Source organism: Scyliorhinus torazame, chromosome 2 (genome assembly GCF_047496885.1).
Source record: "Scyliorhinus torazame isolate Kashiwa2021f chromosome 2, sScyTor2.1, whole genome shotgun sequence".
Lineage (NCBI taxonomy): Eukaryota > Metazoa > Chordata > Chondrichthyes > Carcharhiniformes > Scyliorhinidae > Scyliorhinus > Scyliorhinus torazame.
The window spans coordinates 116,290,159-116,310,853 of record NC_092708.1 but is presented as its reverse complement, the minus strand read 5'-3'; the positions used below and the strand labels follow the sequence as shown (position 1 = coordinate 116,310,853).

The following is a 20,695-nucleotide window of genomic DNA, read 5'->3' as shown; positions in this document are numbered from 1 at the left end:
CACTCTCTATCCCCTCTCACACTCTCTAATCCCCCCACACTCTCTAATCCCCCACACTCTCTAATCCCCCACACTCTCTATCCCCTCTCACACTCTCTATCCCCTCTCACACTCTCTATCCCCTCTTACACTCTCTAATCCCCCACACTCTCTATCCCCTCTCACACTCTCTAATTCCCCCACACTCTCTAATCCCTCCACACTCTCTATCCCCTCTCACACTCTCTATCCCTCTCACACTCTCTATCCCCTCTCACACACTCTATCCCCTCTCACACACTCTATCCCCTCTCACACACTCTATCCCCTCTCACACACTCTACCCCTCTCACACTCACTATCCCCTCTCACACTCTCTAATTCCCCCACATTCTCTAATCCCCCCACACTCTCTAATCCCCCCACACTCTCTATCCCCTCTCACACTCTATCCCTCTCACACTCTCTAATCCCCCCACACTCTCTAATCCCCCCACACTCTCTAATCCCCCCACACTCTCTAATCCCCCCACACTCTCTATCCCCTCTCACACTCTATCCCCTCTCACACTCTCTAATCCCCCCACACTCTCTAATCCTCCCCACACTCTCTAATCCTCCCCACACTCTCTAATCCCCCCGCACTCTCTAATTCCCCACACTCTCTATCCCCTCTCACACTCTCTATCCCCTCTCACACTCTCTATCCCCTCTCACACTCTCTATCCCCTCTCACACTCTCTATCCCCTCTCACACTCTCTAATCCCCCCACACTCTCTATCCCCTCTCGCACTCTCTATCCCCTCTCACACTCTCTATCCCCTCTCACACACTCTATCCCCTCTCACACTCTCTATCCCCTCTCACACTCTCTATCCCCTCTCACACTCTCTATCCCCTCTCACACTCTCTATCCCCTCTCACACTCTCTAATCCCCCCACACTCTCTATCCCCTCTCGCACTCTCTATCCCCTCTCACACTCTCTATCCCCTCTCACACTCTCTATCCCCTCTCACACTCTCTATCCCCTCTCACACACTCTATCCCCTCTCACACTCTCTATCCCCTCTCACACTCTCTATCCCCTCTCACACTCTCTATCCCCTCTCACACTCTATATCCCCTCTCACACTCTCTATCCTCTCCCACACTCTCTAATCCCCCCACACTCTCTAATCCCCCCACACTCTCTAATCCCCCCACACTCTATCCCCTCTCACACACTCTAATCCCCCCACACACTCTACCCCCCCACACTCTCTATCCCCTCTCACACTCTCTATCTCCTCTCACACTCTCTAATCCCCCACGCTCCCCTCTCACACTCTCTAATCCCCCCACACTCTCTATCCCCTCTCGCACTCTCTATCTGCTCTCACACTCTCTATCCGCTCTCACACTCTCTATCCCCTCTCACACTTTCTATCCCCTGTCGCACTCTCTATCCCCTCTCACACTCTCTAATTCCCCCACACTCTCTATCCCCTCTCACACTCTCTAATCCCACCACACTCTATCCACTCTCACACTCTCTATCCGCTCTCACACTCTCTATCCCCTCTCACACTCTCTATCCCCTGTGGCACTCTCTATCCCCTCTCACACTCTGTATCCCCTCTCACACTCTCTAATCCCCCACACTCTCTAATCCCCCCACACTCTCTATCCCCTCCCACACTCTCTAATCCCCCCACACACTCTACCCCCCCACGCTCCCCTCTCTCAATCTCTAATCCCCCCACACTCTCTAATCCCCCCACACTCTCTAATCCCCCCACACTCTCTATCCCCTCTCACACTCTATCCCTCTCACACTCTCTAATCCCCCCACACTCTCTAATCCCCCCACACTCTCTAATCCCCCCACACTCTCTAATCCCCCCACACTCTCTATCCCCTCTCACACTCTCTCCCCTCTCACACTCTCTAATCCCTCCACACTCTCTATCCCCCCCACACTCTCTAATCCTCCCCACACTCTCTAATCCCCCCGCACTCTCTAATTCCCCACACTCTCTATCCCCTCTCACACTCTCTATCCCCTCTCACACTCTCTATCCCCTCTCACACTCTCTATCCCCTCTCACACTCTCTATCCCCTCTCACACTCTCTAATCCCCCCACACTCTCTATCCCCTCTCGCACTCTCTATCCCCTCTCACATTCTCTATCCCCTCTCACACTCTCTATCCCCTCTCACACACTCTATCCCCTCTCACACTCTCTATACCCTCTCACACTCTCTATCCCCTCTCACACTCTATATCCCCTCTCACACTCTCTATCCTCTCCCACACTCTCTAATCCCCCCACATTCTCTAATCCCCACACACTCTCTAATCCCCCCACACTCTATCCCCTCTCACACTCTCTAATCCCCCCACACTCTCTAATTCCCCCACACTCTCTATCCCCTCTCACACTCTCTAATTCCCCCACACACTCTAATCCCTCCACACTCTCTATCCCCTCTCACTCTCTCTATCCCCTCTCACACTCTCTATCCCCTCTCACACACTCTATCCCCTCTCACACACTCTATCCCCTCTCACACACTCTACCCCTCTCACACTCACTATCCCCTCTCACACTCTCTAATTCCCCCACACTCTCTAATCCCCCCACACTCTCTAATCCCCCCACACTCTCTAATCCCCCCACACTCTCTATCCCCTCTCACACTCTATCCCTCTCACACTCTCTAATCCCCCCACACTCTCTAATCCCCCCACACTCTCTAATCCCCCCACACTCTCTAATCCCCCCACACTCTCTATCCCCTCTCACACTCTATCCCCTCTCACACTCTCTAATCCCTCCACACTCTCTAACCCCCCCACACTGTCTAATCCTCCCCACACTCTCTAATCCCCCCGCACTCTCTAATTCCCCACACTCTCTATCCCCTCTCACACTCTCTATCCCCTCTCACACTCTCTATCCCCTCTCACACTCTCTATCCCCTCTCACACTCTCTATCCCCTCTCACACTCTCTATCCCCTCTCACACTCTCTATCCCCTCTCACACTCTCTATCCCCTCTCACACTCTCTAATCCCCCCACACTCTCTATCCCCTCTCGCACTCTCTATCCCCTCTCACACTCTCTATCCCCTCTCACACTCTCTATCCCCTCTCACACACTCTATCCCCTCTCACACTCTCTATCCCCTCTCACACTCTCTATCCCCTCTCACACTCTCTATCCCCTCTCACACTCTCTATCCTCTCCCACACTCTCTAATCCCCCCACACTCTCTAATCCCCCCACACTCTCTAATCCCCCCACACTCTATCCCCTCTCACACACTCTAATCCCCCCACACACTCTACCCCCCCACACTCTCTATCCCCTCTCACACTCTCTATCCCCTCTCACACTCTCTAATCCCCCCACACTCTCTATCCCCTCTCACACTCTCTATCCCCTCTCACACTCTCTATCCCCTCTCACACACTCGATCCCCTCTCACACTCTCTATCCCCTCTCACACTCTCTATCCCCTCTCACACTCTCTATCCCCTCTCACACTCTATATCCCCTCTCACACTCTCCTCTCCCACACTCTCTAATCCCCCCACACTCTCTAATCCCCCCACACTCTATCCCCTCGCACACTCTATAATCCCCCCACACACTCTACCCCCCCACACTCTCTATCCCCTCTCACACTCTCTATCTCCTCTCACACTCTCTAATCCCCCACGCTCCCCTCTCACAATCACTAATCCCCCCACACTCTCTATCCCCTCACACTCTATCACCTCACACTCTCTATCCCCACTCACCCTCTCTATCCCCTCTCACCCTCTCTATCCCCTCTCACACTCTCTAATTCCCCCACACTCTCTATCCCCTCTCACACTCTCTAATCCCACCACACTCTATCCACTCTCACACTCTCTATCCGCTCTCACACTCTCTATCCCCTCTCACACTCTCTATCCCCTGTGGCACTCTCTATCCCCTCTCACACTCTGTATCCCCTCTCACACTCTCTAATCCCCCACACTCTCTAATCCCCCCACACTCTCTATCCCCTCCCACACTCTCTAATCCCCCCACACACTCTACCCCCCCACGCTCCCCTCTCTCAATCTCTAATCCCCCCACACTCTCTATCCCCTCACACTCTCTATCCCCTCTCACACTCTCTATCCCCTCTCACCCTCTCTATCCCCTCTCACCCTCTCTATCCCCTCTCACACTCTGTAATTCCCCCACACTCTCTATCCCCTCTCACACTCTCTAATCCCACCACACTTTATCCACTCTCACACTCTCTATCCCCTCTCACACTCTATATCCCCTCTCACACTCTATATGCCCTCCCACACTCTATTCCCCCCACACTCTCTAATCCCCCCACATTCTCTATCCCCTCTCACACACTCTAATCCCCCCACACTCTCTAATCCCCCCACACTCTCTATCCCCTCTCACACACTCTAATCCCCCCACACACTCTACCCCCCCCCCACACTCTCTATCCCCTCTCACACTCTCTACTCCCCCCACACTCTCTATCCCCTCTCACACTCTCTAATCCCCCCACCCTCTCTGTCCCCTCTCGCACTCTCTAATCCCCCCACACTTTCTACCCCCTCTCACACTCTCTATCTCCTCTCACACTCTCTATCCCCTCTCACACTCTCTACCCCTTCTCGCTCACACTCTACCCCCTCGCATTCTCTACACCCTTTCACACTCTGTACCCCTTCTCACAGTTTCTACATCTCTCACCCTTTATATACCCCACATACACTCTAACCCCATGTCGCACTCTCTACCCCTCTCGCACTCTCAACCGCCTCTCGCACTCTCTACCGCCTCTCGCACTCTCTACCGCCTCTCGCACTCTCTACCGCCTCTCGCACTCTCTACCGCCTCTCGCACTCTCTACCACCTCTCGCACTCTCTATCCCCTCTCGCACTCTCTCGCCCCTCTCGCACTCTCTACCCCCTCTCGCACTCTCTACCCCCTCTCGCACTCTCTATCCCCTCTCGCACTCTCTATCCCCTCTCGCACTCTCTATCCCCTCTCGCACTCTCTATCCCCTCTCGCACTCTCTATCCCCTCTCGCACTCTCTATCCCCTCTCGCACTCTCTATCCCCTCTCGCACTCTCTCGCCCCTCTCGCACTCTCTACCCCCTCTCGCATTCCCTACCCCTGTCGCACTCCCAACCCTCTCTCGTATTCCCTACCTCTCTCATATTCCCTACACCATCTCGCACTCTCTACACCATCTCGCACTCTACCCTCTCTCGCACTCTCTACCCCCTCTCGCACTCTCTACCCCCTCTCGCACTCTCTACCCCCTCTCGCACTCTCTACCCCCTCTCGCACTCTCTACCCCCTCTCGCACTCTCTACCCCCTCTCGCACTCTCTACCCCCTCTCGCACTCTCTACCCCCTCTCGCACTCTCTACCCCCTCTCGCACTCTCTACCTCCTCTCTCACTCTCTCTCTACCCCCTCTCTCACTCTCTACCCCCTCTCTCACTCTCTACCCCCTCTCGTACTCTCTACCCCCTCTCGTACTCTCTACCCCCTCTCGTACTCTCTACCCCCTCTCGCACTCTCTACCCCCTCTCGCACTCTCTACCCCCTCTCGCACTCTCTACCCCCTCTCGCACTCTCTACCCCCTCTCGCACTCTCTACCCCCTCTCGCACTCTCTACCCCCTCTCGCACTCTCTACCCCCTCTCGCACTCCCTACCCCCTCTCGCACTCTCTACCCCCTCTCGCACTCTCTACCCCCTCTCGCACTCTCTACCCCCTCTCGCACTCTCTACCCCCTCTCGCACTCTCTAACCCCTCTCGCACTCTCTACCCCCTCTCGCACTCTCTACCCCCTCTCGCACTCTCTACCCCCTCTCGCACTCTCTACCCCCTCTCGCACTCTCTACCCCCTCTCGCACTCTCTACCCCCTCTCGCACTCTCTACCCCCTCTCGCACTCTCTACCCCCTCTCGCACTCTCTACCCCCTCTCGCACTCTCTACCCCCTCTCGCACTCTCTACCCCCTCTCGCACTCCCTACCCCCTCTCGCACTCCCTACCCCCTCTCGCACTCTCTACCCCCTCTCGCACTCTCTACCCCCTCTCGCACTCTCTACCCCCTCTCGCACTCTCTACCCCCTCTCGCACTCTCTAGCCCCTCTCGCACTCTCTAGCCCCTCTCGCACTCTCTAGCCCCTCTCGCACTCTCTAGCCCCTCTCGCACTCTCTAGCCCCTCTCTCACTCTCTACCCCCTCTCGCATTCTCTACCCCCTCTCGCACTCTCTACCCCCTCTCGCACTCTCTACCCCCTCTCGCACTCTCTACCCCCTCTCGCACTCTCTAGCCCCTCTCGCACTCTCTACCCCCTCTCGCACTCTCTACCCCCTCTCGCACTCTCTAGCCCCTCTCGCACTCTCTAGCCCCTCTCGCACTCTCTAGCCCCTCTCGCACTCTCTAGCCCCTCTCGCACTCTCTAGCCCCTCTCGCACTCTCTAGCCCCTCTCGCACTCTCTAGCCCCTCTCGCACTCTCTAGCCCCTCTCGCACTCTCTAGCCCCTCTCGCACTCTCTAGCCCCTCTCGCACTCTCTAGCCCCTCTCGCACTCTCTAGCCCCTCTCGCACTCTCTAGCCCCTCTCGCACTCTCTAGCCCCTCTCGCACTCTCTAGCCCCTCTCGCACTCTCTAGCCCCTCTCGCACTCTCTAGCCCCTCTCGCACTCTCTAGCCCCTCTCGCACTCTCTAGCCCCTCTCGCACTCTCTAGCCCCTCTCGCACTCTCTAGCCCCCCTCGCACTCTCTAGCCCCTCTCGCACTCTCTAGCCCCTCTCGCACTCTCTAGCCCCTCTCGCACTCTCTAGCCCCTCTCGCACTCTCTAGCCCCTCTCGCACTCTCTAGCCCCTCTCGCACTCTCTAGCCCCTCTCGCACTCTCTAGCCCCTCTCGCACTCTCTACCCCCTCTCGCACTCTCTACCCCCTCTCGCACTCTCTACCCCCTCTCGCACTCTCTACCCCCTCTCGCACTCTCTACCCTCTCTCCCACTCTCTACCCTCTCTCGCACTCTCTACCCCCTCTCGCACTCCATACCCCTGTCGCTCTCCCGACCCTCTCTCGTATTCCCTACCCTCTCTCGCACTCTATTCTCTCTCGCACTCTCTATCCTCTATCGCACTTTCTACCCATCTCGCACTCTGCCCTCTGAAGGTTTCTACCCTCGACACCCTCTATCCCCCCGACACTCTTTATCCCCCCGACACACTCTACCCCCCGACACACTCTACCCCCCCTCCCCCCCGTGAAGCTCGCTATCCCCCAGCGCTCTCTATCCCCCGGCGCTCTCGCCGCCCCCACTGCCCCGCCGCACTCTCACCCCCGCCGCGCACGATTGCATAATGCTGGAAAGTGTTCATTCACCGTAACAAATTAACACATGTTGGAGGCAGTTATAATTTGAACCACTTCAAAGTTAGAAACTTTTTCTATACTTCAGTTCACTTAGGCCTCCCTGTTTTGAATGCCGTGTACTACTTCCCTGAAATATCCAGGAGACTATGATATTCTTTGGCACTCTCCTTGCCCTTCAAGTGTTCATTCATGGACTATTTCCAGAAATAAAAAAGAAACACTCGCATTAATCTCACACTTCCACAACCAGGACATCGCAAAGTCCTTTGCAACCAATGAAGTGCTTTTGAAGTGTAATCATTGTAGTAGTGTAAGAAGCTGCCTTTATACTGTCTACTTTTTCTCAAAAGGAGAAAACAGTTTAATGAAAAGAGACTTGTGTCACCCATCGTTGCCCCAAACCATTTGCTGGAAACCACCAGTTGGCCACTTCAGATCTTCCTGTTACTGAGGGAATTAAATTAGAATGCAAAGATGCAATTGTAGGCACCAAGGGATGAAGGCAGGGTCATTGTTTTCAAACGCAGACACACTGACTTTCATTAAAATGTTTTGTTTAATCAGAAGTGGGTAGGTGGTATGACTTCAGAAGGGAACAATGGAATGTTTTCCAAATCAAAGCCTTGGTAGTTGTGGAGGAGAATGACATCATCAAAAGAATTTATTTGCCAAACAGTGACCATGAATAAGGCAGACCTTTTCATTGGACAAGAATCATCATTTAGGTGAGCATGAGGCTAAATTGCCTACTCCTGCTCCTAGTTCATGTGTTCTAAGAAAGAACTGACTTCACCATCCAGCTCTTGGCCTGTAGCACTGTAGGTAACAGCACCCCAAGCACAAATATGGTGCTCATGAGCAATAAGGGTCCCCTGTCCTACCAATGCACCTAAAGCCTGCCGTCAGAATCCCTATCCTCAAATGCAACATGGTTTTGTGAAGGGGTGGTCGTGTCTCACTAACTTGATAGAGTTTTTCGAAGAGGTCACAAAGATGATTGATGCAGGTTGGGCAGTGGATGTTGTCTATATGGACTTCAGTAAGACCTTTGAAAAGATCCCTCATGGCAGACTGGTACAAAAGGTGAAGTCACACGGGATCAGGGGTGAGCTGGCAAGATGGATACAGAACTGGTTAGGTCATAGAAGGCAGAGAGTAGCAATGGAAGGATGCTTTTCTAATTGGAGGGTTGTGACCAGTGGTGTTCCGCAGGGATCGGTGCTGGGACCTTTGCTGTTCGTAGTATATATAAATGATTTGGAGGAAAATGTAACTGGTCTGATTAGTAAGTTTGCAGACAACACAAAGGTTGGTGGAATTGCGGATAGCGATGAGGACTGTCAGAGGATACAGCAGGATTTAGATTGTTTTGAGACTTGGGCGGAGAGATGGCAGATGGAGTTTAATCCAGACAAATGTGAGGTAATTTATTTTGTAAGGTCTAATGCAGGTAGGGAATATACAGTGAATGGTAGAACCTTCAAGAGTATTGACAGTCAGAGAGATCTAGGTGTGCAGGTCACTGAAAGGGGCAACACAGGTGGAGAAGGTAGTCAAGAAGGCATACGGCATGCTGGCCTTCATTGGCCGGGGCATTGAGTATAACAATTGGCAAGTCATGATGCAGCTGTATAGAACCTTAGTTAGGCCACACTTGGAGTATAGTGTTCAATTCTGGTCGCCACACTACCAGAAGGAGGTGGAGGCTTTAGAGAGGGTGCAGAAGAGATTTACCAGGATGTTGCCTGGTATGAAGGGCATTAGCTATGAGGAGCGGTTGAATAAACTTGGTTTGTTCTCACTGGAACGACAGAGGTTGAGGGGCGACCCGATAGAGGTCTACAAAATTATGAGGGGCATAGACAGAGTGGATAGTCAGAGGCTTTTTCCCAGGGTAGAGGGGTCAATTACTAGGGGGCATAGGTTTAAGGTGCGAGGGGCAAAGTTTAGAGGAGATGTACAAGGCAAGTTTTTTACGCAGAGGGTAGTGGGTGCCTGGAACTCGCTGCCGGAGGAGGTGGTGGAAGCAGGGACGATAGTGACATTTAAGGGGCATCTTGACAAATACATGAATAGGATGTGAATAGAGGGATACGGACCCAGGAAGTGCAGAAGATTTTAGTTTAGACGGGCAGCATGGTCGGCACAGGCTTGGAGGGTTGAAGGGCATGTTCCTGTGCTGTACTTTTCTTCTTTGTTCTTTGTTCATGAACTTTGTTGTAGTGGTCTGAAGCAAAGCTGCAGAGAACCTAAAAGGATTGTGAACCAGTGTTATGAAGGTAACCTTGTAACCTTGATGTTCAATTATTATTGGATGGTGACATGTATGTTGGGCTGGTGTAAAATAAAAGAATCGTGCTGGCTGGATAGTTTTCAAATTACACTGCATTTGGACGTTGAGTGAAACTCTTTGCCGGCCAAAGGATCACGCTTTCAAATGGAGCATGAATAGTAATGCAGGTGCAGTCAATTGTACTTTGCACTTGGGCAAATCCTTCCACTCCTTGTGCTGTTGTGCCAGGTTCATTGGAAAGGCTGTGCACCTTGAGTAAATGATTCATCTGACTTTGCTTAACGAGCAACAATTCTATTAATATGCAGAGGTATCTTTATCAAGCACATGGGTATGTCATCGTCTGTGTTCATTCACTGTAATTGCGTTGCAGAAGTAGTTTGTTCTAAATGGAACCAGAACTTTCAGTGCTGCAGAAGCAGTAATGCATTAATTGGAGCAATCATGCCAGCTCCACTGCCTGGAGCCCTTGTCAACTGCAGTGTTACTTGACACATCAAGTCTGTGCCAGCTGTTTTGCAGACCAATCCATTTAGTCCCAGTCCGTGGCTCCCCACAACCTGGAATTTTTTCTCCTCAAATTTGATATAGTTCCCTCTTGAAAGCTTCTATTGAATCTGTTTCCAGCACCATCTAAGGCACTAGACAGTTTAATGTCCTTCTTCCACTAGACCAATGTAACATGTGTTTTTAACAGCACTATTCAAATAGCCTCATTGCACCAGCAATATTCCTAAAATCCCTCCAGCACAACAGCAGGTTTGGATAAACTCTTTTTTTGGTTCAGTTTCCGCTCTTTCTATGAGCAATGCTTTCCTCAGAGATTGATTCTGCAGGCTGTTCCTGCCCATTTTCCCTGCACATGACTGCCTGATTATAGCAACTCCAATCACAAGCATTATTAACAAGGCCTGTTTCCCTGCCTATAGATTCCAGCCACATTTGCAGTTATGACCATTTTAGAGTTTGTTAGGTTTTTCTCTTGAGGGGGATTGATTCTGCAGATTTTTCTAACAATCTACTTTTCTCTCCCTGGGGCCTCATGCTGCCTCTTAGTGAGTTCCGAAATAGTCCCCATCCTAATTTTTCATTGGGCTACAAGCTCTGAACATGTTGCTTTGTGGTTTTGATAATCAGAGGCCTCTCTATGTTGAACCTATTTTTCCCAAGTGCTCACACCATCCAGAAACATGGGTGCCCAAAGAATGGTAATAAATCAAACATCACCCGGCTATATCATCTTTTACTGATGGATCTAAATGCTAAAAGATATAAAACCATTGTGGGCAGTTTAATTCAAATGTTGAACATTGCAAATAAATTACTGTGTCATGAAAGATATGTGAGATCAAGAGTGTCACATGACTAGTATTGTACTGATTTTGATGGTTGCCAACAAGCTATCAGTTAAGAGATGAGCTGATCTGGGGAACGAGATTGATGTTACTGGGAGAAGCCACGCGGTGGCTCTGGACTCCTCGGTTAAGCACCCTTGAACTACAAGATGCACTGCAGCAACTCGCCAGTGTTTTTTGGACAGAACCTCTCAAACCTGTGTCCTCTACCACTTAGAAGGACAAGGGTTCCAGGTGTATGGAAACTCCATATTGGAAACAACCAACTCCAAGTTCCCATCCCTGTCACACATCGTTTTGACTTGGCAACATATACATATATATATATCTGTTCCTTCATTGTTGCTGGGTCAAAATCCTGGTGCTCCTTAGTTAACAGCACCTCGGAATGACCTTCAAAGCATGAAGTCCAGTGGTTCCAGAAGGTGTTGCATTGCTCCCTTTTGGGGAGAAACTAGGTGTTTACGAATAAAGACTGGAATATCCAATGGTGCCATCAGCCTATGAATTAACAAATTTTAAAAAAAACTAATTCACAGATAATTCACCAATCACATAAACCTTTTTGAAATCGAGATAAAACAAATCAACAGGCGAATTGACCAGGTAAGTTGACGTGGACTTCCAAAGAGTCCTTGATTAAGCACTACATAAATAACTTTATAAATTAAGGTCAGTAGACATTACAGCAGTCTTGTGATGAAGTGGGTAGAATCCCTGCTGCAGAGCCAGGAGCTGTGGTTCACATTATATTCGAAGACTTAATGGCCACAGAAGGTGTGTTCATAATGTGGCCAAGCAGATTGATTGACCCACTGTTTATGCAAACAGGTACACTTTAAGGAGTCTCCTAAAGGAGGAAAGCGAGGTGGTGAGGTTAGGCAGAATATTCTGTAAGGACCCTTCCTGTTGATTCCCTTATTTCCCATCTATTTTCCTTTAGTTGCTATCATTTTTGAACCATGGATATTTAATGGACATAGACCTTTAAGTTGAGCAGAGGAAGTGAGCAACTCAAAAGTCACAAAATAGTACACTATGCTATGAAGATTTAGATTTTGAACAGAAGAACTCAGACTTCCTGGCACCTGAACAATCGGAGGGATTCGGTCTGATTGATTAGCTGGTGGCCAATGGATTGGCTGAAGACCATATTGTGTCTCTCTCTCTCTCTCTCTCTCTCTCTCTCTCTTCTCTCGTCTCTCTTTTCGCTCTCGAAAACCATTACACACAGAAAGCAAATACCTCATCAAACTGGAGGCCGAGGCTGACGAAAAATGTACTGGAAGATATCCATCTGAAACAGTCTTTTATCCTTTTACCTTGCGTATTTTGTTCCCACCCCCTTTCCCTTCTGTGCTTGTCTGTCTTATGTGTGTTGTGTAGAGGGTGGGGCAACTTAAAGAAGGGAGGGTTAGCAATTACATAATAGTGGACCAGTTGTCTCACTGCCTATTTAATCATTATGTGTTGATGCCGGCGTTGGACTGAGATGGGCACAGTAAGAAGTCGTACAACTCCAACAGGTTTGTTTGGAGTCACTAGCGTTTGGAGCACAGCTCCTTCATCAAGTGAGTGAAGAGGTGGGTTTCACAAACTCGTATATAGACAAAGTCAATGATGCAAGATGATACTTTAAATGCGAGTCTTTGCAGGTAATTAAGTATTTACAGGTCCAGACGGTGCGACTGGAGAGGGATAATCACAGGTTAAAGAGGTGTGAATTGTCTCAAGCCACGACAGTTGGTAGGATTTTGCAAGCCCAGGCCAGATGGTGGGGGGTGAATGTAATGAGACATGAATCCAAGGTCCCAGTTGAGGCCGTATTGAAGCGTGCGGAACTTGGCTATCAGTTTTTGCTCGCCGATTCTGCATTGTTGCGTGTCCTGAATGCCGCCTTGGAGAAGCTTACCCGAAGATCAGAGGCTGAATGCCCTTGACTGCTGAAGTGTTCCCCGACTGGAAGGGAACGTTCCTGGAATCCTTACAGTGCAGGAGGAAGGCCACTCAGACCATCTGGAAGCACACTCTACTTAGGCCCACACCCTATCGCTGTAACCCCATGCATTGATCATGCCCAATCCAGCCAACCTGCACATCCTTTGATTGTGGGAGGAAGCTGGAGCACCCAGAGGAAACTCCATATGGACAAACTCCCAAGGCCAGAATCGAACCCGGGTCCCTGGCACTGTGAGGTAGCAGTGCTAACCATTGTGCCACCATGCCAGCCATTAAAACAATGGCGCCCAACATGGAGTCATTGTTTTAATGATGGGTGGAGTTCGTTGATGTAGGGACGTGGAAATAGATGGTCCTGGTGATGACATGCATATGATGTCGAATGCTTATTGACATAAGATATGACAACAAGATTGCAAACAGTTTGGTTCCGTCTGAGACAGTTGCCAGGGAGAGGGATGGATTACGTAGCCAGGCAATGGAGATTGAAACGGAGACTGAAAACATAGTTTAATCCTTCCTAATGTTTAATTGGAAGAAATTTCTGCTCATCTATTACTGGATGTTGGAAAAGTAATCTGATAAATTCGCCACAGTGGAGGATGGTAATATACAACTGGGTGTCATCAGCATACAATTAAAAACTAACACTGTTTGCATTATGTCACCGAGGGATAGCAAGTAGATGAGAAATAGGAGGGGACCAATAACGGACACCAGAAATAAGGGTGTGGGAACAGGAGGAGAAGCAATTGCAAGAGGTACTCCAGTTAAGAAAGGAATCAAATGAGCATAGTCTCACCCAGCTGCATGAGGTGTTGGGAGGAGGTCAGCTGTGTCCAAAGCTGCAGACAGATCGAGCACAAGGAAGGAAAGTTTATCTTTGTTAAGTCACATATATCAGTTGTGACTTTAATAAGAGCTGTTTTGATACTGTGTCATGGACACACAGGTATGGTATAATTGGAAATTCACTTAAAAGTAAAATATTGAGGTCGCTGGAAATCTGAAATAAAACGGGAAATGCTGGAAATATTCAGGATTGGCAGCAAACCTCTCTGGAGAAAGAAGACAGTTAACATTTCAGGTTGATGATCTTTTGTTAGAACTGTAATTCATTAGCTAGCCAAAGAAAAGGAAGTGGGCTGTAATGAAAGAGTGATATTGAGTGCTCCAATGGTCTGAGCTAACATTGTTTCTGTTTCTGGAATGTGTAAAGTTGCTAAGAATTGCAAAGTGATTAATTTGATGTGGACTTGAAATAGACAGCCACGATCTGGCAAAGGGAACTCATCAGGGAAATTCAATTCAGATAAATGTAACATACTGTCTGGTTAGAAGTAAAAACTAAAGCACATGGATTCCATGGTCGTGGGAGCATTTAGAAAGTGGTGTTAAAACACATTTTCAGTTGTATTTAAATCCTCAGAGGTTATAGTGGAGCGAGACTGTGTCATGATCAGCTGCACCTGAAATATTACATGCTGATCTGGTCACGGTAAAACAAGGAACTGGACAGGCCTTGGAGACTTTGTAGAGGTGAGCAGTGATTGGCTTCAATGTTGTGCAGAGAAAAGCCTCGAGCAATGATTTTTCAGTTAGGTATAGTTTACTGGACCAGCATCCCAGTGTTTGGTCACTTAAATCCCTCCGTGGCAAGCTGTGAAATTGAATTTAAGAAAATATATATTTCTGGGACCAGCATCAAACATCATCAAGAAATACTAAATAAAAACATAAGATGCTTGAAACACTCAGCAAATTTGGCAGTGAAACAGAGTTTATGTTTGAGGTCCGTGACCTTGCATCTGAACTATGAAAAGTTACGGATGTAATGGGTTTTAAATGAGTGAAAAGGGGATTGGTGGGAAGTAGAACAAAAGGGATTGTCTGTAAGAGGGTAGAAGGTAGGAGAGACTAAAGAACAAAGATTCTAGGTGAAATATTAATTCCAGCAAGTGCAGTATTTTTCTTTTATGAGCAGGAAATCTGTTATGTTTCAAAAACTGGTTGACAGAGGTCCTCAGAAATGGGAAGGTGTTCCCTTGAGTGTATTAAAAGTCACTGCGGTTGCATCTTAATGTTGTCAGGGAAACTGGAAGTGAGCAATCAAAATTTTGCCAGCGTTACAGTCATCTCAAGGCCAAAAACTAAGGGTTTCACTAGTGTTGAGGAGAGATGTCTCCGAGGGGAACCATGTTGAAACATATAATAATTGGATAGCTGAATTACCACCACCTACATCGTATCACCTTATGATGAGAAGAAACTTAAAAATATTTTGATCAAGTAAGGCAACAGGGTAATGAATAGTTGGGATGGCTTGTCGGGATATTTTACTCACGTAAGAAACAGCTGGTGCTGGGGGGAGAAGATTGTGATGTTAATGGTCTGGAAGGATGGGATCAAATGCATTGAAAGACCTTTTTTTCCTAATGTATATTAAAGGGGGGGAAGTTGAGGGAAGCTCGTTTTCAAAAAATCATTCACTGATCCCTTATATAGAGACTATGATATAGTTCCATCTCCTTTGTCTATTTAATTGCCTTGGATGTAGCTACAATTTGAATTGCAATTGTAAGATGCAATTTTTAAAAAGTGCATTGTTATAGGCAATCATCAATCAAGGTCATGCAGGTGTTTGTATTGGGTGATTGTACAAAAGTGTCTTGAAAGTAAACAGGTGATTTTACTAATTCTGTCACGAATTGGAGGGATTCACGACAGTACCACCTGCTCTACATGTCCTCCATTTTATCACAGAGAATTTTGCAATGTGGTATACTTCCTACTGTTTACTCCCCACCATTTTGTGCACATTATGCTAATGGCATCATGCCAATTTCCATAGCTCCATTAAAACATTATTGGAGCAGCAGCAATAAATTTGGGTGGGATTTTCCAGCCCCCTGGAGCATATTTTCCGTTGGCGGAGGCGGCCATTAACTGGCAGTGGGATCTTCCAGTCCTGCCGATGTCTACGGGGTTTTGCATGCTCCATACCCTCGACCACTGGGGAACGAGCTGCGGGAGGGGTCGCCATCGGTGGGGCCAAAAGATCGGGCTGTCGAGAGGACCGGAAAACTTTGGCCGATATTCTGCTGATTAACATATTTTTAAAATAACCCCTCCTTTGTTATAGAATTTCATGTTCAGTCATTAGAGTCGGGCAAAAACCAGTCGGTCATGTCACGGTGGGTTTTCATCAAGTTAATGCAATAATGTGTGCTGATATAATTTATGCTATTGCACTGTGAATTTTCACGCAGAAATGTAAAATATTGCTTTTGCTCATGCAATTTTATCTATCAACAAATATGTCCTTTTTATTATAAAGGTTGAAATGGCATTATTTGACATCAGGTTAACAGTAAATGATTATCCGTCATTACTTAGAATTCGGTGATAATTATCTTCAAAATAAGTTGATGTGATTTTCTTTCAGAATGACCAAGTGCTGCAGAGTTTCTCAGTGGATAAAGGAGAGTTTACATGCCCCCTCTGTAGACAATTCGCCAACAGTGTTCTTCCTTGTTATCCTGAAAAGAGTGAGGAAAAGAGTATTTGGTCACCTTACACCAACAAGAATCTGATGACTCTCATCAAAGAAGTGGAAGAACAACAGGAGCAGTTGGGAATGTTCCCAGTAAGCATTAGTGTAAGGCTGAAAAATCTTTTTGTAATTCGATTTTGTGTTTCTAGTAAAGTAGCCTCTTCAAATGTTGATGCTGGAAATCTAAGCTAAAAACAGAGCATACTGTAAACATTCAACAGGTCAGTTAGTATCTAAGGAGAGAACAGATTAGTTAACGTTTCAAATGTGGATACCTTCATCTATCAAAGAACATTAACTTGGCTATTCTCTTCGCAGAGGCTGCCTGACATGCTGATTTCTTGTCTGATTATTTACTACTAGGATAGGAAGCATAAAAGATCATTTATGGGATTAACAAAAGTAAACATGGGACCCATTAGAGGCAGAGACCGATAAAGTTATAATGAGGAATAAGGAAAATGGCAGACTTATTAACAAATACTTTCTATCCGTAGAAGACATACAAAATATTCCAGAAATAAAGGAGAATCAAGAGTCTAGTAAGAATAAGGAGCTAACGAAATTAATATGAGTAAGGAAATAATACTGGTGAAATTGCAGGGACTAGGGCGATAAATCCCATGGACCTTTACAGCTTGCATTCCTGGTATTTAAAAGAGGGAGCTGCAGAGATGGTGAATGCATTAGTTTTGAATCTTCCATAATTCTTTAGATTCTAGAACAGTTCCCAAGGATTATAAGGTAGCAAACATAACCCTGCTGTTTAACAAATAAGAAGGAAACATGGAACTATAGACCTGTTAAAAGTAGTCAAAATGCTAGGATATATTATTAGTGATATGGTTGCTTATAATTATGATTTTCTAAGTGTTTCAATGATTCAGCCCTGATTCATGAAAATAAAAATTGTGTTTGATAACTGAATTTTTTGAGGACATTACAAATAAGATGGTTAAGGAAGAAATGTTGGATGTAGTGTAATTGAATTTTCATAGAATGTTCAATAAGGTGGCACACAAGGCTATAATACAAAATTGGGATTTATGAAATTGGGGAAATATATAAGCATGGATTGAGGCTTGGTTAATGGACAGGAGAGAATAGGAATAAACAAGATATTTTAGGTTGACAGACTGTAACTAGTGAGTTACTGTAAGATTCAGTACTTGGGTATCAGTTTACAATCTAAAATAATGATTTAGATGAGGGTACTGTGTGTAACATATGCAAGTTTTGCTGATGTTACAAAGTGAGGTCAAAGAGTAAATGGTGAGAAAGATGCAATAGTGAGTTGGTAAGAATGTGGTAGATGGAATACAATTCCTGGAAGTCTGAAGTATTAATTTTTATAGCGGAAAAACAATATTTGGTCAATGTTGAGAAACCGGGAAATGTTTGCGTTCAGTTATCATTAAGGGCATAATGCAAGAGAGGGGTAGAAGTTCAACCCTGATCTTATTCAATGGTAGAGTAGGCTCAAAGGATCAAATTGGCTATTCCAGCTGCTGTTTCTTACGTTCCAATTGTCGGCATTAAGGGTTCAATTATTGTAAAATATCCTTTTTTCTTAAAATAAGGACTTTATTGTAAAAGGGTTTGTGAATGAGTGATCATGTGCTATGTGTTACTTCAGACCATAAGACATAGGAGCAGAAATAGGCCATGCAGCCCATCAAGTTTGCTTTGTCATTCATTGATCTGATATATTCCTCAACTCTACTTTCCCTATAACCCTCGATTTCCTTACTGATTAAAAATATGTCTATCTTAGCCTTGAACATACTTAACGATCCAGCTTCTCAGCCCTCTGCGGTAAAGAATTCCACAGATTCACTATTCTCTCAGAGAAGAAATTCCCCCTCACCTCTGTCTTAAATGGGTCATCCTATCCTCTGAGATTATGCCCTCTGGCCCTAGACTCTCCCACAAGAGGCAACAACCTCTTAGCATCTACCCTGTCAAACTCCCTGAGAATCCCATGTGTCTCAATAAGGTTGCCTCTCATTCTTCTAAACTCCAATGATTACTGACCCAATCTACTCAACCGCGTCTCATAAGAAAATCCCTCCATACCCAGAATCAACCTAACAAACCTTCTCTCGGCTGCCTCCAATGTCACTACATGTCCTTAGACAATGGGACCAAAACTGTTCAGAGTATTCCAGATGTGGTCTAACTTGTGCATTGTACAAGTTGAGCAAGACTTCACTATTTTTATACTCTATTCCCATTGAAATAAAAGCCAACATTCCATTTGCCTTCCCTATTTCCTACTGAACTTACATGATAACTTTTTGTGATTTATGTACGAGAATCTACAAATCCCTCTATGTTGCAGCTTTCTGCAATCTTTCTCTATTTAAATAATACTCAGCTCCTTTATTCTTCCGACCAAAGTGCATTAAGTTACTTATATTCCATCTGCCAAGCTTTTGCCCACTCACCTACATCCTCTGTAGATTCTTTGTGTCATCCTCACCACACCTTCCCACCTATCTGCAAACCTGGCAATAATATATTCACTTCCCTCATCCAAGACATTAATAATTGTGGGCACAGCACTGATCCCTGTGGCACTCCAGTAGTTACAGGTTGCCATCCTGAAAATGCCCCTCTTATCTCAACTCTTGTCTTCTATCAGCTAGCCAATCCTCTAACCATGCTAATATACTACTGTTATAACCTGCCTGAATCCTATTGGCCGGGGACTATTGGTTATCCCATGTCTCTTGGGGAGGATGAGCTGCCCCAATGAGAGGGGCAGGGAAATCATCAGCAGTTGCGCCTGTATAATTAGAGCTGGCAAGTATGGTAACGGCTAGAGAGTAAGAAGCAGTGGTGAGCTACTGCTACTGTGTGTGTATGTATTACTGTAAGTAATGGGTTTTTTTTGACTCTACAAACTCATGCTGGCTTCGTGGCCTACACAAAACTGGCGACGAGGGTTAAAGTTGGATAGCTGTTTGCGCTGCTGAGGCCACCTCCTTGGACCTTTGTAAAAATAGAATCCCTACAGTGCAAAAGGAGGCCACTCAGCCCATCGAATCAGCTCTGGCCCTTGCACCCTACCTAGGCCCAATCCCCCAAACCTAACCCCGTAACCCCAACTAACGTTTGGGCAATTTAGCATGGCCAATTCACCTAAACTGCACATCTTCGGACTGTGGGAGGAAACTGGAGCATCCGAGGAAACCCATGCACACAAGGGGAGAACGTGCAAACTCCACACAGACAGTCACCCGAGGTCAGAATTGAACCCGGGACCTTTTGCTGTGAGGCAACAGTGCTAACCACTGTTGGATACAGGTTGGATGTTTTTTTTTCTGTTGCACCATGCCTCTTTACAGACTTTGTTGCTGCGCTGGAGAGTTAGAACCAGTAAGCACAACAGATGCATTTCTACTTCCGGGCGAATAACATCATTGCAAACGAACACCAGGTGGTCATTTTGCTAACCGGCTGTGGCGCACATACGTTTGGGGTGATAAGATTTACAAAACGTTTGCTGAACTTGTGGGCACCAGTTTAACCCAACACCGTCCATGATAGTCCAGTGTTACTGGTTTAACAACACAGAGAAGACCCCTGGAGAATCCCTTGCTGAGTTCTTATCCAGGCTACGCAGGTTTGTCGAGTACTATGATTATAGCGAGACTTTGTCAGAGATGTTATGAGACCGTTTGGTTTGCAGCATCTGCAACACGGCCACCCAGAGAAAACTGTTAGCCAAGCCGACGTTGATTTTTCAGCAGACCATCCAGATAGCGTTGTCCCGAGAGAACGCAGAACGGGGAGTGCAGGAGCTAAGGGAATGGAGATGCACGCCTTGGGGTGCACCACTTCCATCCCAAAGCATCTCCTTGTACCCCTGCTGTACCTTGGACGGGACGCCGTAAGGACCGACGCCAGAGGTCATCGGACGTTCCTTCCCGAAGAGACCCTTCTTCAGAACCAATGGATAAGGAACCATGTCAATGTAGGACTTGTGGGTGCCAACCCCGGCGCGGACGCCCGTCCTGGGGCCGTCGTTCCGGCAGGAGCTGGGGCCAGCCCAGGTGCCATACTTTCCATTTGGATGAACTTACTGTTCCCAAGGATGTGGAGACAAATGACGGCTGCCTGCAGCTGCATTGTGTGGCAGCT

General features: G+C 47.4%; 1 protein-coding gene across 5 annotated transcripts in view; it reads left to right on the top strand.

Moving 5' to 3' along the window:
- ubr3 (ubiquitin protein ligase E3 component n-recognin 3) overlaps positions 1–20,695 on the top strand; it is a 606,570-nt gene that overhangs the window by 310,453 nt on the left and 275,422 nt on the right. For 3 of the 5 annotated variants that reach the window (XM_072475854.1, XM_072475857.1, XM_072475859.1), the window contains one exon: positions 16,442–16,654. In XM_072475854.1, coding sequence (XP_072331955.1) covers positions 16,442–16,654 — 213 coding nt within the window. The remainder of the gene's footprint in view (positions 1–16,441; positions 16,655–20,695) is intronic. The other 2 variants (XM_072475858.1, XM_072475856.1) reach the window with 1 other exon arrangement.